Source organism: Amphiura filiformis, chromosome 16 (genome assembly GCF_039555335.1).
Source record: "Amphiura filiformis chromosome 16, Afil_fr2py, whole genome shotgun sequence".
Classification (NCBI taxonomy): Eukaryota; Metazoa; Echinodermata; class Ophiuroidea; order Amphilepidida; family Amphiuridae; genus Amphiura; species Amphiura filiformis.
Genome location: NC_092643.1, coordinates 52633091 through 52651695, shown reverse-complemented (window position 1 = coordinate 52651695; position 18605 = coordinate 52633091). Strand labels below are relative to the sequence as shown.

At 38.1% G+C, this 18605-nt stretch overlaps 1 protein-coding gene across 1 annotated transcript in view; it reads right to left on the bottom strand.

Moving 5' to 3' along the window:
- The window catches only part of LOC140136185 (autism susceptibility gene 2 protein homolog), a 294982-nt gene that overhangs the window by 40835 nt on the left and 235542 nt on the right, over positions 1-18605 (bottom strand). The window contains 2 exon segments of the mRNA XM_072157894.1: positions 602-894; positions 1695-2391. Of these exon segments, the coding sequence (XP_072013995.1) occupies positions 602-894; positions 1695-2391 (990 nt within the window).

Here is an 18605-nt window from a genome sequence, read left to right as displayed (position 1 = left end):
ATAGGTCTTTGTGAAAACAAAATCTTACATAAAATAAATGCTTGTGAATGATATTTACACACGACTTGAAACCAGACAAGGGTATTCCAAATTAATATTGGATCTAGCATTCGAGTCTTTCATGCACAAACACGAAATACCAATCTACTGTGCGCACACACTGTTGTTGCGGTACGTAGTGGCCAGTGGAAGATTCAGACAACATAAATGTTTGTTCTCCAACACATTCCAAAAATTTATCAATGAACTGCCACTTTTGCCCTTTCACATGATTTTCAAACTTGAAAGCCCCCCTTTCCCCAAATAATAACAGTTGTCTTGAAGTCAAGGGCAACACAGTAATATCTTTTAGGCATTGCAATACACAGGTTTTCAGTACAAATGTGGGTGTCATTTATGTTACGATACAGATGTATAATCTACCTTTTTTGAATTGTTCCCACATGTGTTAATGGCAAAAGATTTTACCATTTCCAAGCTGGGCAACATTTTAGCCTCAAATAACTGTAATGTTGAACACTTATAAAGATGTTCAACAAGTGATTTAACATTGATGTCACTATCTTAAAGAAGATGAGAACACCATATTATGTCAACTTACTTGGATAATTGCTAAACCCTGGCTCGGCCGGCGTTGGCCCGAAGGGCGTCGGCTGAGGCAGCGATGTGTGCGGTGGTTGTATCGGATTGGACGTCAGCGGTGGCGGTGGAGGTAACGTTGGGGGTGAAAACATGGGGCCCGGATGCTGGGGAGCCGGGTGGGGAGTAAGTGGTGATGGTGCATGCGAATACTGTGGTAGGTGGCTTGGTACGGAATATGGAGGGACTGAGGTTGGTATATGAGGTGGGGGCGGAGGTTGTTGTGGAGGACTACCTCCTATCAGACTGGAACTGCTGAACAAGAAATAGAAAATACAAAATCATATTATTGATTATTGATATTATTTAATTTACAGTACTTTTGTTGTCTTATGCAATCTTGGTGTTAATATGGTCCACTCTGTGGTACACTTTCATCTTAAATTCCACATACTTAAAAACAACGATAAAATTCAGACTATAATACAATATAATACTTCTTTTTGCACCATACTTTCTTTATGTTTAAACATACATCAAGAAGTACCTTCTAACCAGGCACCCAGGTCAAGCCCATATCCATTTGCACTTTAATATAGTTCACTATAAAGAGTTAAGAGTGTAGTGTCTTGACGGATGTATGTGAGATGATCCATCCAATGTACATGTATATACATAGGTTGCTTTAAAGGAGACAAGGCTGCCGAATTCAACAACTCGCTATGAGCCAGACTGATCTCAATTATAAAGGCATAGTTCCAACTACACTGACCTTAAAATTTGACCTCAAGTTGTTGAGTGTCAACTGATAGTTGAGCATGTTTGAAAATTATCCTTCAGATGGACACTTGCTTCCACAAATAATTCAAGTCCAATTTGTGTCCAAAGTAGTGGCTAGGTTTTACAATGGGTTTTACACCTCCCACAAGCTGCACTTTCTTCTGTGATACACTATTTTTTTAAATATTCAGAGGGTACAATAACAAGAGTGGCATACCGGATCCTAAAGTTGTACCAAGAGCTTGAATATCCCCACTGAAGTAGGCCCTACATATTTTGATTTAATCTCTAGTTCCTACATTTATATCATATTCAAAAGACAGTTTGTATCCTACCTTGACCAGCCCTGTGCTTTGGTAAAACCACGTTCTTTCTCTCTTTGTAAGATATCCTCCTTATTTTTACTGGCCCCAACTGAGGTAATAACGGAGGTTGTGGTCGACGTTACTGGAAGCTGTAGAGGATGCCCCGGCTCACGTGGATGAGGGATATGAGGCTGGAGGGGATGGGGATGGGGTTGATGATGTGACGGTGGTCGTGGTGGGTGGTGTTGTGTTTGCTGTTGATGTCGAGATGGCGGTCGTGGTGGTGGTGGCTGTTGGTGATGTGGATGCTGCTGGTGATGTTGCTGCTGTTGATGATGTTGCTGTTGTTGATGGTGTTGCTGTTGTTGATGATGTTGCTGCTGTTGATGATGCTGCTGTTGATGATGCTGCTGTTGATGATGCTGTTGTTGATGTGCTTGTTGTGTATGGTGGTGGTGGTGTTGTTGATGGAGCTGCTGTTGTTGTTGTTGTTGCTGCTGCTGCGGCGGAGGAGGAGGTCCCAACGACGCTTGGTGTTGTTGCCTCGCGTGGTGGAGCTGCTGTTGATGATGATTATGGAGCTGCTGTTGTTGCTGCTGCTGAAGCTGATGATGGGGCTGTTGCTCTTTGAACGGTCTTGGAGGCAATATTGGAGGTGGTTCGGTGACGGGAATACCATTAGTTTGTGTGGCACTCGATTTGGCAACTGGAAGAGCAGGCGGGTCCCCTGGTGAAGAAAAAAAGATGAAAATTCCATTAATAAATTTAGCTCTAGACAGTCTACTTTCAACCTACAGGAAGAGTCTAAGCAAATTCATCCCAGCAATATTATATGCACCTCTTTTTCTGGCAAGAATTCTCAGAAACATAGCTACATGGCACTGTCCTACTTATTTATCATAATTCTATTATATATTATTTTACAAATTATTACAACCAATAAAAGATAATGTTATGCACTACGTATTTCCACCCTATCTTGATTCATTGGTGAGATTGTTGCTGTTAAAATAAACAAACAAAAGAAATCAAAAATCAAAACCAGTCAAAAAAACCCAATCATAATGCAATTTATCGCTTCATTATCTCTCTGACCTGCTTGCATAGTCATTCAGTATCAATGAATCACACAAAGATGAAGTTACAACAAGACAAGCAAACACAAGCAATGTGTATTATGGAAGACTTCCTTCATTGGGTGTATAAGATCTTTATGAGTCCAATGAATTGCTCTGTTTCATCTGACTTATTTCTGCTGCCCAGAGAAGTTCCCTTGATGATACATGCATGTACATGTATACATTGTGCTCACATAAGGCCAAGAAAAGAATTTGTTGTTTGTCCTCTGCCAGTTTTTGTGGGGTAGAGTCGATAAGAAAACTTTTCAAAGCCAAAATATTGTGAATTGGACTCAATTTCACTCACTCCTTCACTGTTTAAAACAGCTTTCGAAGTGTGAAGAAACTGCTCGAAGATTTCAACCCTTTCCGTCAATAAAATGAGGGCTGGTCTGTTGAGGACAAACAAAAACTTTTTTGCCCTGTAGCTTGACTAGTACTAGATTTATGTTGGGAGTGGGCCCATAACAATACACTTGAATGGACTTGATATGGTTTGCAATCAATTGCCCTACATTTGAATTCTGGTGCAGTCATATGTCATGATGATATGTCTACCTGTCATATTATGTAATTGCTACCCTAGTTCTGGTTGTAATGTATGTATGCATTATGTGTGTATTAGGCAAAAAATAAAGGTGTGTTGCCCTGAGCAAACAACCCCTAAATTCTGAAAAATCAGCCTGGGTTGCATTTATTTTTTTGAATGACAATTTTTACAGTATGTTCAAAAAATTAATGTTTTTAATATCTAACAAGTGTCAAGTAATCAAAATTGACAAATGTCAGTCCCTAATGAAAGAAGCATTATTTAATATTTGTGGGTATTTTTTCAAAACTGAAGGTCTAAAAAAATCTGATAACTATGACCTTCAACACAAACAATGAGCATCATTCAATGGTACTGCTTCATGACAGAACATCCTTATCAACCTTCATTGAAATGAACCATCACAACCAGAATCAATGCCTTAAACTTTGTGAAAATTTCTCTATGTTTTTACCACAGACTACCTATTAGGTAGAGGAAAGTCTTCAGCAAAGACTAGACCTACTACTCCTGCAATAAACAAGACCTTGTCTCAATTGACTTCTACAATTGGAACATATTTCCAATCAGTCAGATGTTGGGATCCGTTTTCCACAAGCCTCGCTATTCATCAATCTACTAAAACGAGCACCGATCTGACATTGAATACATTGACACATATCTATCTATCCATAACCCAGAATTGCTGCAAAGCAAAAATCTAGAACTGGCTATACAACTTACATCAGTCGCTGATACATGGTAGCAGATGCCGGCCAAGCCATGTGTTTGGAGGTGTCAGTACAGAGCCCATCAACCCATATTTTGATGTGCCAATAAGTGTGCTATTAATTGCTTCATGTCAGTATTGTGTACTATCACTAGATGCTAGTAAGACACAAGAGGAAATCATACCTAACACTAATGCGATGGCTTGCTTTATAGCAAAGTGCACTGCCTCCAAGCTTGTACCTTCTATGTCTTGTTTTAAGTCACAGGTAATGTAACATTGTATTTGGAGGTGCACATCTCAATCCAAAGTCTTGTACTTGTAGTAGGACAGTGCATAATTTCAAAAATTGCATTAGGCCATCTTAGTGTATTATGTATATTGGCTTATCACATTGCAACCTCATATAGTTGGGGCAATTCACGTGCATACTACCCTGCATGCTGCATATGTGCACCTACACATAATGTAATAACCTGCAAAAGAGGACCTACAACTTTTTCCTATCTAACTGAGGACCTTGCTCAAAGAAGCTAATCCAAACCGTGGACACTTGACTTTCCAACTGAGACATGACCCAATACTGGCAAACACATTATATCATCTTATATGAATATGTATATGCCGTCAGGGAATATCAAACCGTGGACGTCCTCAGTTGCAGGGTGCCTTGGTTGCTCTGCTATTTTTGTGTGTGCATCGTTTTCAGGTCTTTACAATGCACACACTACAACCTTTTATTAAATGAAGAAAACTTCAGCATCACCTTGCATCAACCCAAGATGTGATCAACCCTGTTGATCAGTTCCAATATGCCCAAAAGGCCAACCACACACAGTACCTGTAGACTGCTTTTACATTGTGCTCAGACACATACAGACTCTGCAATATTCTTGATCCATATGGAGGATGTTAATTTTAGGTACATGTATGCCTTTTTGGTATCAATCTAAGTATAACCAGCCGGACATTAACTGGAGCATTTACTCATTCATGTCTACTTAAATAGGTCAACGGCAGACATTTTGGTATATTTTCTGCAACACTTTGCATTCACCAGTTTCTCCCATCATCTTGTGGGAAATTAATACATGAAACCAGTGATGCTGCAAGTAATTATATTCTAGGTGACAGGTAGGATGCAGACAGCCAATGGTATTGCAAATATAGCATCATTCTCTGATATCACATGTATACAAAAAGTTCATCCTTCCCTCCTTCAATTTCCACAATTCATCTTCCAACAGCTCTTCAAGATCAATTTTCAACTAGTCATCCTTTGACATTTCAAGCAGATTTCCATAATTTAGAGTTGCAAAGACCAATTTTAACAATTTTACCAAGTACAACTCACGACTTATCCTTTTACAATGTTTCCAAGATTCACCCTTTCGCATTACAAGCCCAACTTGCATGACTTTTAGCATGTGTTCCAACATTCCCCTTTTGAGTAATGGTCTCACCAGTCACTTCCAATGGCATCTGATCTGATCATCTGACCCTCATTTTAAAACAATCACAGCTCAAAATTTTTGACCTCAAATTATTGCATTCATACTATTTTTCAATATTTTCAAAAATTTTTCCACAGAGGAGCATGAGTTTAAACTGGAATTATCACATTAGGCAGCTCCTTTTGAATTTCAAATAGAATTAGTTAATGTGCTAATTCCATTTGAAATTCATACTCCCCCTGTGGAGGATATTTCCACAATCTTCCTCAGGGGTAGTGTGAATTTCAATGGAACAGCCCACAATGCAACTACAATGTACAAGCATAATATCAATCAGTCTACCAGGCCTTGTATGTTTTTTCCAAACAACCCAGGTGACCTATTCCCTCCAGGCTTCTTTAAACGCATCCTATCCACCCTGCAAGACCACCGACGATGTCATCGCACCATCACTTCAATATGAAATAAGTAGCTCCTATAGCAGATAAACTCAAGCTGCCGCATCAACAATAATCATAGCTGTTACACAAGATTATGCCTATTGACTTGTGTCTTATTTCGCTTTATTTACCCGATCAAAAAATAATGGAAGATGCATTAAAGTCTGTCACGATGATTTAGTTTATATTGAGTACTTCTACTTCATCAAATAACTAAGCAATTTCACTCGTCCACATTATTTTCAATTTTCTACTCTTCAAATTGTCGTGCCGTCTCGTTCTTTCGTATCGCTCTGAACTGCTGAACCCTAATCTGAAAAACATCATTATTGTCATGTCAGTCCTAATCAGAATCTTTTTTAAGTTATTACAGCTAATCAAATGTATACATAGCAAATAATTTGCAAGCAGCTGTAAAGTTAACATGACCAGACAGAAGATGAAGCATTATAAATCGCAATAATGTCACAATAATATCAATTCAATTTACGTCTAATAAGTCAACATATTTCTCTGACCCTGGCAGGATATTGCTATCATAGATACTTAACTTAATCCACGATAAACGCAAATTGGAATGGATTTAATGTTATATTAAAATGCACGCATTCTGGATCGATCCATAATAGGAGTTGTCACGTGGCTGTCTGTAACATTTGAGGCATAGCATGCAGACTTGGGGAATAGAAACATCAACCCTGAAAGGCATGAATAGATTTGTCGACATTAAAGCAACGTTTTTATCCAGCTTTTATGTCAACCTTGGAATCGCCTAAAAGCACAGGACGTATGCGGGTTTCCTACTCTCTTGGTAGTTTTACATTTCACTTTCATTTTTTCATTGCAATACATATCATTCTTTCTCTCTCAATGCATTTTTTCTGTCTGCTCATCTTTTCCGTAACCTTGTCTGTCCATCCGTCTGTCTGTCCATAAACCGTAGCTGTCTATTTTCTTTCACATTGTCGTGTGATGGTTAAAGATGATGTCAAATTAAATATAAATAGGCTAATGACAACAACCAAACAAGCAAGAGCAAAAAGGTTGTAAATTCTAATAAAGTCTACAACAATGTTCATTTCATAACTGGGCTCTCAAAACATGGATGCAAGCCACATTTGGCCTGCAAACCCATCTTGGTTTGGCTTTTATGAAAAGCTGGACTTTCAAAACATGGTTGCAAACTATATTTGGCCTACAAACCAATCTTGGTTTTGGCTTTTGTGTAAAGCTAGGCTTTCAAAACATGGCCATGCAAGCCATATTTGGCCTACAAACCAATCCTGGTTTGCCTCCTGAGCTATCTAAAATATGAGGTACACAAATACTTCCATGTATCTGTGTTAGTCCCTAACAAATATAGTTCACAACCGTGGGCTAATACAAAATGCAGTAGAGCTCATACACAAAAACGATTCCGAATAAACATGTGTACCTTGTTTGTAAATTCCAAATCCTAGAGCTTTATAGCATCCAATCTGAAACATCACTCACAAGACAGGCCTCATTGCACCTGATAGCACCCACAGCTGAAATTCTCACTCAACATTACATTTCCAAATCAAGCCTGGATCAAAACAATCTCACGTACCACAGCATGCATGCAGACAGACAAATCCACAATATTGCTTTAACTTATGGACGGCTATTACGTCAGTATTAACCCTGGTTGGGTTTATAATATTATGCGCTATGGGAGAACACGGACCGGCTGCCCGCTGAGCGTCATATTAGAGCCTATTAACGGTGCAGCCAGGTTGCAACATTTGCAAGCGGTTGGCCTGCTGAAACGCAGATGAAATATGACAGGAGCACGGATTGGCGACGGTGTAATGCCATCCCATGCCAATTAGGTGCCACAACAAGAGCCTAATTTAAAGCATATATGTCTGTAATTGGCCCAACTGTTTAAACAATTCTTGAAATGTTTTCCGACCAGATGCTGAGAATGAATGGTAGCCACGGTATACACCAGGCAGGCCCAGTCTGACTTGCTGCACTCTTCAACACAGTCTATTTGATGCTACTTTGATTGCTTGTTCCTTTAACCTTACCACACAAAACCAATGTAATATTAAACCTACCATATTGGGGTTAATTTGGAAACAAGATGTCTTATTAGAGCTGTATCAGCAGACAGACAGGAAAGACGAATATGACTGTCACTGAGAGACAGACAACAGATCCGTCCATGCACATCAAACAGATGATGATCAATGGTCATGTGTAAAATTCAAAACTACAAACAAAACCTAATGAAAAAGATCATTAGCACTAGGATCCACAACAAGCCCATCTATCAGGGCACAGTTATTTAACCCCAATACATTTGCACATTCATTGAATGACCTTTGACAATTTGGGTACAAAAACTCGTACTCTGCAACTTGAGGTCAAATTTTGCACTGTGAGTGTTTAATTGAGGTTATTGGACTATGCCATTAGGATGAGGCCATTGTGGTCCATAGTGTAGGTGATGCAGTTTCATCAAATATGGTTACAACAAGCATCCCTTGCCCTACACATACCCCCCTTACACTCAAGTTCAACTGTCAGAGATTTCAACATGTTCACACCCTCACAGTTTACCAGATGCTGTGACTGACAGAAGTGACTCTGGCCTGTCTTAACCTTTACTTATCCCTTAAGAGCACATAGTATTCACTTCCACATTCAATCTTAAGGGTACACACCCACAATACCACTCTACAAGTTTAAAAAAGCACTCTTTATACAAGAAACAGGCATGAGCTGAAATAGAACAAAAAAAGCTGAAAAACAGCGTGAAATTGGCAAAAAAGACCCAAAATTGAGCTGAAAATAAATAAAAATGCGTAAATTTGAATAGTCAAAAAAGCTGAATTCAGCTAAAAAATCTCATCCCTGAAGAAAAACATATGATTTCTGACACAATTTTTCTACATGGCGCACCTTTCAAATCGATTGCAAACCCAACATCCAGCCCCGCTTTAATACTCACTGATCACCTAGGAAGGAACTATGGTTAGTTGGTTGACTCCATAGAGCAGGTATGAAAAACAATAGCTCATAATCCCCTAATTCATGACAAATTATAAGCATTATGTCAGCCAATTACAGGCATGGGTGGAAATAAAGGGCACTGACCTCAACCTTTTACTTATAAGATCTACACCTCTTGACTTCTGCAAAGTTTACATGTCACAATAAATGTCAAATGTGCATGAAGTGAATGACTTTGATACTATGTGATGGATTCAAGCAAAAAGGAATTGGATAATGACTAAATTCAATGTTGACTTTTTTTTTACGTGGTAAACCGTTCATTTTACTGGAACCATTCAAATTCAATCATTTGTTTCTGTGATATGAACCATAAAGCCCTGCTCATACTCCGGAGGACTCAGTAATCTAATGCTGGATATCTTTGTTATGTCCAAAGTATGTGACAGTACACAAAACAAATAAGCTGCACAAGATATATTGGCACAGTTTTTCAATCATTGCCAATAAAAATTTCACACAATCCTATTTCTATTTAATTTAGCATGTCAGTCATATTTATCACCCGTCCAATAGCTTTTGATTTTATTACGCAGCATCTAGTAGTGTTTATTTTACAGATTGACAAACACGTTTTTGACATGGAACATACCTGCAGACAAGGAAGGGTGTACCCCAGCCTGGGCCAATCTAAGGGTACCGTGGGCGTACAGGGCCTAAAGTTAACAAATTACAAAGGAATTTACTGCCTTGGAAGCCTACATGTATTTTAACGTAAAATATACTTTTTTCACACACATAACAAGGTTAATTAATATCTTGCATATGTTAAAACTTAAATTTGAAATTACATGTACGCTTTGGCCTGCTATCATTAGCCACGTTGCTAAACAAAAGAATATGATAAGAAACTATTCCTTTCGGATATATTCACAAAAAGGTTGATTGTCACTGACATCCAAACATTTTCTCACCTTGAGTTCTGTCAGTGCATTAACATTTAAATCCTGAAACAACACGTCTATTTTGACGAAGACTTAAGTATTCAAATTCCAGTTCTTATTCTGAGGTAGATAATCCTACATTTCCTAGGTAACAAGTAACGCATAATGAAAGACATGTTATCTTTTCAATTTCAGCCGTATCTGAGGGAGGAATCGGTACAGAGCAGTCATACAATATATAATTATTTATGTTGTGCATCGGTTTCCTTACAGCTTAGTCCAGTGGCTTACAATGAACTAGTACAATATCTTCTGGCACAGTTCAAAAACATCCATGCAACAGTCACAGGTCAAGAGTTAACCTCAACTTATGGAGTATGAGTTTTTGTACCCAATACATCCAAAGCTCATATTATGAGTGTACATGCATATGGGAGTAAAGAACTGTGCCGTAACAGATGAGCATGTTTTAGATTCCTAGGATAGTAAAGCAGTCCCAATTCCTCGGCTAAATCCCTGGCTCAGTCACTTGTGGGAGACACTCAACACGGCTAAGCCAACAGGCCTTGTTATCCATCCATCCACCTCAACTAGACTAAATCGCTTTTCTTCTCACTCACATTTTGTATCCTGTGACATCCTCTAAGGCCTCTAAATATCACGGCAAACCTGTTATCTACACTCGTATCTTGGTGGTTCACAATAGAGTTCCAAATCCGACAGTGAGCTATAGCAGCGTGTACATGTATGTGCTATATATATCGGTCTTACCGATACTTATTCGAGAATCCGTTTTTGAACATGAAAAATCCAAATACACAAGATTTATGTTGAGCTCCAAGATCAAACTGACTAAAAACCATTTAACATAGATGTAGCATAATTTACCATAAGCAATTCCTCTTATCAAGCTGGAGTTGAAAATTCCATATTTGACTGTGCATCAACAGACACTTGAACACTGGTAAACCCCAAATTTCCAGTCCAAGATGTCGACTTTGTCCGAGAGTAGACCTACCCAATTGACGCGAGCAAGCTATGAGAGCTAACAGGACCCTATCAACACATGCTATATGAGTAACTATTGGCATTACAGTCTAACACCGATCACTCAGCGCACAGGCAACTTTGTCAGCAACGGCAATACCCGGTTATCAAGCCGGGATTTAGACCAACAAAATCCTACTATTGATATTTCCTCTCTGTTAATCCACCATGGATGATACTAAATCTTGTTGCACAAAAGAGGTCGGAAATAAAAATTGGGTCACAAAGGTGTATATGTGCTATGTAAGGTAGTGAAATATGGCGACTGTAGAGAAAAACACGCCATCAATGGTTGCGATAACTTGTCAGCTGTACTTGGGTCTAGGGAGTAGTCTCATAGTGCCATGTACAGAGTGAGTTTCCTCATGGTGTGAAAGAGAGGAAAGGGCCGGCTTTGCAACTCATTTCCCTAATAATTTGGCATCAATTTCCGACTAATTTTCGGGCGTGATAGTGCCTGCGGGTTTATTTCTATGTTGAAAAGTCTGAGCGAATGTTTAAAGACATCTCGGGGAGTTTTGAGTAAAGCAAGGCCTTGCTTGTTAAAGCAAAGCACCCCGAGAGGTATAAAACAAGGCATTGAATCATGGTAAATGCAAGCCACATGTCAAATGATTCAGTTTGTTACTGAATCAAATTAAAATTTCCTATTTAGATTAATACCTATTAACTCAGCAGAGTTAGATGTGACAGTGAGAGCTTTGTTACATCTGATCTGGCCAGTGTAAATGCCTGATAATAACTGATAGCTTGAGAAGCTCTGCAAAAGTTAATGCTCTATTGCAAACCTACTGCCCCAGTTTGACTCAACTTTATAGCAAAAGACTTACTTATTATTAATAAGCTTAATTTTCTTCTTCAATTGATAAAATAGATAGATTAAATCTGAAAGATCACTTTTATACCTGTGTGAAATCATTTTAATATGATATAAGTTACAGAATCCAAAATAACACATTGACTTAACAATGCTTAATGTAGGCAACTTAATCACACAAGCAATTGACTTATAGCTGCTTATTTTACCCATTTAGTATGTCAAGTTTCATGTTGAAAATTGGCAAAGTCTGAATCTGAAGTTATCACTAAATTTGGCTTTCATTGAAACTAAAACTAGCAAGAACGATTTCCCCAATGTTCATCACATCATGCGCACAGACTAAAACTGTTCATTCTGCCTGGAGCATCTCATAGTAGGTTGTTTCTACAACTAAGTATAAAGTAATTAATAATAACAATGTGCTCCCCAATAATGAACTGAAAGAGACATGAGCATCGACCTGCCTAACCACTACGATCCACAACATGTTCATCTATCAGGGCACAGTTCTTTAACCCCAATACATTTGTACAATCATTGAATGACCTTAGAAAATGTGGGTACAAAAACTCATACTCTGCAACTTCAGGTCAAATTTTGCACTATGCGTATTTAATTGATGTTATTGGACTATGCCATTGGGATGAGGCCATTGTGGTCTATAGTGAACCCAGCCCAGCCATCTTGGTTCTAGGCCACTATGTATCCGATCATAAATAGACACCAATAATTGAATTAGATGTTCACATATCCCCGAGATGAATTCTAAAGCTTACCCATTTCCTATTTGTAATTTATGTCGTCTTCAGTAGACGACATGTAAAATGTACCAAAACATTCAAAAATGTATGTTCAACTCTATAAAAAGATGTAGTTATAAAAATGTAGTTATATTATTATTATTATTATTGACACACATATGAGGGTGACAATCCATATTATTTGGTGGGAATCTTCAAGGCATATCATCACAACATAATCAAATCAAACTATTATACCTAGCACACACAAAAGAATGTCAATGTCACAGCCATAAACATGGCCTCCTTGCAAGGCAAAATATAACTCAATTTACCATTTACTCTCTCCACCTGGCCTGCCTGTGAAGGTATTATACACCTGGAAGGCCAGGTAGGTGTGTATACAAGGCACCCAACGGCTACACATACTCTAATTCCCTATCTAAGGCCAAGCAAATGTCAATTCCGAGTTTCCTGTCACCCGCCTGCATCGCAGATTCAATTTAGCCCAAAACATCCATATTTTTTCAATAAAAATGAAATTTTCTGACCAAATTGAAAGAATTATTCTGAACCCAAAAGAACTATGGTAACATTTTGCTCTATATCTTTCTGATATTTTTTTTTTTAGACCCACGCTAAATTCTAATCAGTGGGATATTGTATACATACATGTATAATAAATAACAAGATCTGTGTAGTATTCTCCCTTGTCATCATTATGCATCTTATGTCAAGTGGCATGATACTAATGACATTCCATCTGATAATGAATAATATAAAATAAAACCTACATCCTCGTTGCAAACAATGTGACAGGAAACTCAAAATCGACAAGTCATTTTTTTTGTCTGCAAGACAATAGGGTTCAAGATACAAAACATGACAGGATTGGAAAATCTAAGAGCAAATTCAAAAGCTTTTACCAATACAGAGCTAGTTTGTACTCATTTGGTGCAAAATTTTAGAAAATATTTTATTTCTATTTCAACTATTTAAACTGAACTTGATGTACTGGAACATAGATGGGATTGAACATGGCTTTCTGGGTTAATCTAATGTATCAAATATTTGATACCTTTAGCAATGACACGGGCAGTTAAAGAAAACAATATAATGAGCTGCTCTATGCTGCTGAGATTTTCTAAATGGAAATGGAACATGGGACTATTCCAGTTGAAATCTATCCACCCTTTATAACAATCATAACAATCAATATAACAATCTTCCACAGGTAGTGTGAATTTCAGATGGGGTTACTGGAATGGGTGACTCCATTTGAAATCTACACCTCCTGAAAGATCATGTCTTCCACAGGGGGTGTATGGATTTCAACTGGAATATCCCATTATTCCGGAAAAGGTTCCTGCGTTGATGTGGTTGATACAGATGGATTTTGATACTGATGGGAGCATTGGAATCAGCTAGGAAGTCCTCTCTTGATGCCTCTGTCCAAACATTGAGAAAAACAAAGCTACTTGCTTGTGATGGAAATTGCCACCCCCCCCCCCACTTTTCTTCATCAGAAGAAAGCTCACCGTGCATTTTTCCATTAGCTCACATTTTTTCATTACCTCAGTGAGATTTAATGCCCAAGATATTTATTTTAAGCTTGATATTAAGTTTAAATATAACTTGGTGTGAACAAAAATGTGTGGAATTGACAAACGGAAGTACGTATATCCTATGGGTCATTGTTACACATGACTTTTCATGGAAAATTCTTTAATTTAGGAATAGTTCCACAGAAAATGGTTTAATTAAGAATAGAACATCCTATAAATCAATCTTCATCAGTGATAGAAAGATATAGACAGAAGTTATTCAAAGGACTTGAAATATTGTACTTTAATGTTCATTGTATGGCAAGCAAACTCCATCCTTGCCCAACAACAATGACACTGTATCCACCACTACATGACTATCCACTTGTATACCAATGACATTCTGTAATAATGTAGCATGCCTTCAGTACAATTGAATCATACAATCCTAAACCATTTGGGCCGTCCAAAAAATCTCACTTCCTTCCTGAAGCAAAACGAAAATGTCAGAGTAAATGAAATGTCATCGGCATAAAGTAGGCCCCTACAATCTTCCAATAAAGGCCAAGTTACTTTTGTCTTGATGTAGTCGCTTTTCAAATTCAATTCAATGCAATATTGCATGGACTGTGTAATCCAATGCATATTTCATGTCATTTTGATTGTTTGATTTGTTTTGCCAACACGTTAGACAGATAGGATTCACATTTTGCCGATGTTTTCCGCCGTGAATTTGATTGCAAACGATTCGTGCTCCCTGCGATAAGATTGGCATTTTTACCTTAATCCAATTTGTCTACTAATAGACCTATTACATTTCAGCGAGGAGGTCACTGTGTACAATCTAATGTTGCAAATTGAAGAAGGTTAAAACAATATCAACACCAGGTGAAATGGAATACAACAAAGCCGAAAGCGATTAGCATGGGGTTTGTTCACAGAAACACACAGCACGTACAACTTTGCAAATAAATGTCTTGATTCTATTCAAAATATGACAAGGGCAAATACAGCACTTTTGATACAGAGCGAGAATCAAAAAAGGTTGATTTACTTTCTTGCTGTTGGTTCGCTATACTGCATAATTGAAAGTGAACTTTTCTTGTTTAACTGTTATATTGCGCTGAAAATTTGAGATCTCTTCCACAGGTAGTGCTCCTGGAGCATACTTTGTTTGCTATTAATCTCTAAAGTGGTGTATTTACATGGCATTCACAGCTCCTGGAGCATAACATGAAGTAATTTCAATTTTGTGTGTTAAGTTGGTGCCCATGTGTATGTGCATGAGTTGATGTTCATAATGTACATCAGTACATACGTCTGCACGTATTGCATAATGTCTACGGACTATGTGGGCATGTATAGATGCATAAATTAAGCATATGCCCTATACTTCATTATACAACCTACAATCCATGTACATGTACTTTTCATCTCGGAGCCCTTAGGTGCAAATCTTTTGATGTGCTCTATCCCCTCTGGTCCTTCAACAAAATTCTTCTAACACCAATAAGCTTCTGAAAAAAATTCAATCTTACCCTCAGCAACTTGCCCTTTCATCTCAACTACAAATTCTGACATAATCAAATCCCTCCAAACTTGAGTGGCTAGACAAGCTGACCGAATTAAATAAAACTCCTCATCGCAAATTTGATCCTCTAATTTGTAAGCGCGATACACATTATGGGGGTTCAAGTTCACATTTCCGTGCCATCTGGTTTCGTAGGGAGCCCAGCATCACCTCTTTAATGACGGTTTAATCCGCCAGAGCTCACATTGGGTGTTTAACACCTTGGCAATTAAGCCCTGTCTTTCCTCCCTGCAGGTCGCTCTGATTACTCCGCGATTACGAACACATTATGCATGGTATGGATTCTCCGATGGGAAAAAAAGTGCTTTCACATATTATTCACAAAATCTATTTCTCTCAAATCCATTCTTGAAATCTTGGTTAATACAACGTGAAATGATTTCAAGACAAAATTTCAAGCTTAGTCATATCACACACATGAGCTTTCAATTTTCAACACCCACCCCTTTCCGCTGGAAAAGTCAACAGAGGCTTAGCCCGGTGTGTGGACTTTCCATTAAAGGACTTCTGGAGAAATTGATCTATGCACAAGATGCAGCGATAACTTCAAAATCGATCAAGATGGAGAAGCAATTTTGTAAAGTCACTTCAAATTCTACGCATTTGATCCACATCAATTGTTTATAAAGCTTCCCAAATTTGACAAAATTGAAGAATTAACTCTCTCCCACACAAATAAATGGATATCAGGGACTGTCTTTTAGAATTTGCAGGAGAGCATTAAATAGCTCTTCTTGAGCCTTCAAGGAGAGCTGTTTAGAGCAATAAATTTATAATAGAATGCAAGGTGAGAATGGTCAAGTAAGGTGAGAATGGTCAAGTAAGGAGAGCTAAAAATCACTCTACTACATCAGATTTAAGGAGCGATTGCTCTTGCTCTCCTTAAAAGGCGGTCCCTGCATATACTATTTCAATATTCTTGAGCACTATTTACAAAAGGTTTGTTTGCTTTTATAATTATTTGTTCTGTGCAGAAAGATGCTCTGCACAAATTCTAACCGCATGAATCAAAGCTACTGTTTACAAAAAACAATTTTAATACACACGTAAAGTAGTACAATAGCTCAGACTTAGTCTCATGCTTCCCATATCCATTGATTCCATTCTGTTCATGAAACAATAATTCATATAGATACCTCCATATAGTATCCTTATGAAGTAGCGCCATACTGATGATCATGATGATCAACATCTTCCAAATGGCAATACTGTTTCAAATATACCACCATTCCAACATCTTTGCTATTCTCTGTATGCCTTGATCATGACCCAAAGTAAAAGCAGCTACAGGACACGGAACCACTTATCAAATCGCCAGAGGCCAATGGATATGGACAACCCCACAAGCTGGCATGGTCAGATTCTGATGAGCTGTTTAAGCATTTGGCATTATACATGTTGTAGCAGTTAGCCTGCTTTACCTTTGAACATGGCCTTTTAAATGCCCACCTGACATGGCATAGGTGAACATTTAATTGGGGCCAGATTAAGGTCAAGTGTATTTCATGTAAGCAATCATAATAGGTGTGTCAATCAAAATGGTTTCAGTATGCTGATACACTGGTAGTATTCAGCTACGTACTATGGCCCAGACATGGTATTTTGTATGGCAGCAGAATACTCTCCTACCACACAAGAGCTTTAGAAGACTGTGAGTGTTAGAGACATCAGAGGAGGGTAGGAGGATGAACCTCACCTTTACAAGAACTCATATTCCACAACCTGAGATTAAACTTTGAGCTTTGATTATCCAATGAGGGGTTAATGAACTTAGCAACTAGGTATGAGAATATTTTCACTCAGGTGAACAGTGAATGTAAAACACACAGATGTAGCAACATAAAACCATGTGACTGGGACATGTACAGCAATTCATCTGCCAATTCTGTTGCATTACAAACCATAGGAAGAAATATGGCTGCATCGTGTCAGATCTTTTATCAAATAAAACCCAATATTTTGCAACCAAACTTTCATTCAAGCCTTTCTTTTTCTCTTTCTTTCCCTCTACCTTGACAAGATTATCAGTGACTACACTCGAATCTGTCACACATAAATTGCAACATGGTTGGCGCTTTATTCTTTCTTCTTTCAGACTCTCAACCAGCCTGTGAATTCGGCCAGATAATATTACTCCTATCCTCAACCAACATAAGAGTATGGATATTTAGCACGCTTGGCTGGTAACACAATCTTTATGGGAGAAATACCACGGTGGATATTGAAAAATTGAAGTTGAAGACGATGATGGCAGTTATCCAATTATATTCGGGAAGTTATCACTGTCGACAGTGCCACAACTTAAAGAAGAGCTATCAATAAATGATGGCTACTCGTCGAGTATTCCTCACTTCTGCTGACGAGTTTGATTGTCATTTGCCAAGTGCCTCAGACATTTTTCTTCAAACACGCAACTTAATACATTTGAAGAAAATGATGGTAAATAATTTAATAAACACCAGGCATTTAATACTAGCAAGTCATTGAGCTTGTCTAAATGCTGCCAATAAACAACAACATTTGACAAATTCCAATAAATAACAGCAATTTCATTTGTCTAATCTACTTCAGCTGCAAGTCACTAATATTAATTTGAAGTGTTTCTCTCTTCTTGCTTTATACACATTCACAGAACTCTTTGTTAGGTACAGGCATGGCCAGTCTTTTTCATTTCGTGCATTATAGGGGGGAAAATATTGTGATCATCGCTGTGTCACAATATTTCCCTAAACTGCATGAACACACACAAGGTTCCTCTCAAAAAATCGCTCCAGTTTGCTTAAGAATATAGCAACATAACTAAATATGGTTTATCTCATTTTGGACCGAAATCACCATTTTAGATTGACAAATGAAACCATTTCAAGGGTTGGGCACTGCACTAGGGGCAGAGGACTTCAGGAATCCGAAAATCGCTATAATTATGCTAGGCACAACATTGGCAGCATAGCAAAATATCACAATCGCGATATGAAAATAATATCGTAGGTGGCAATATCGCA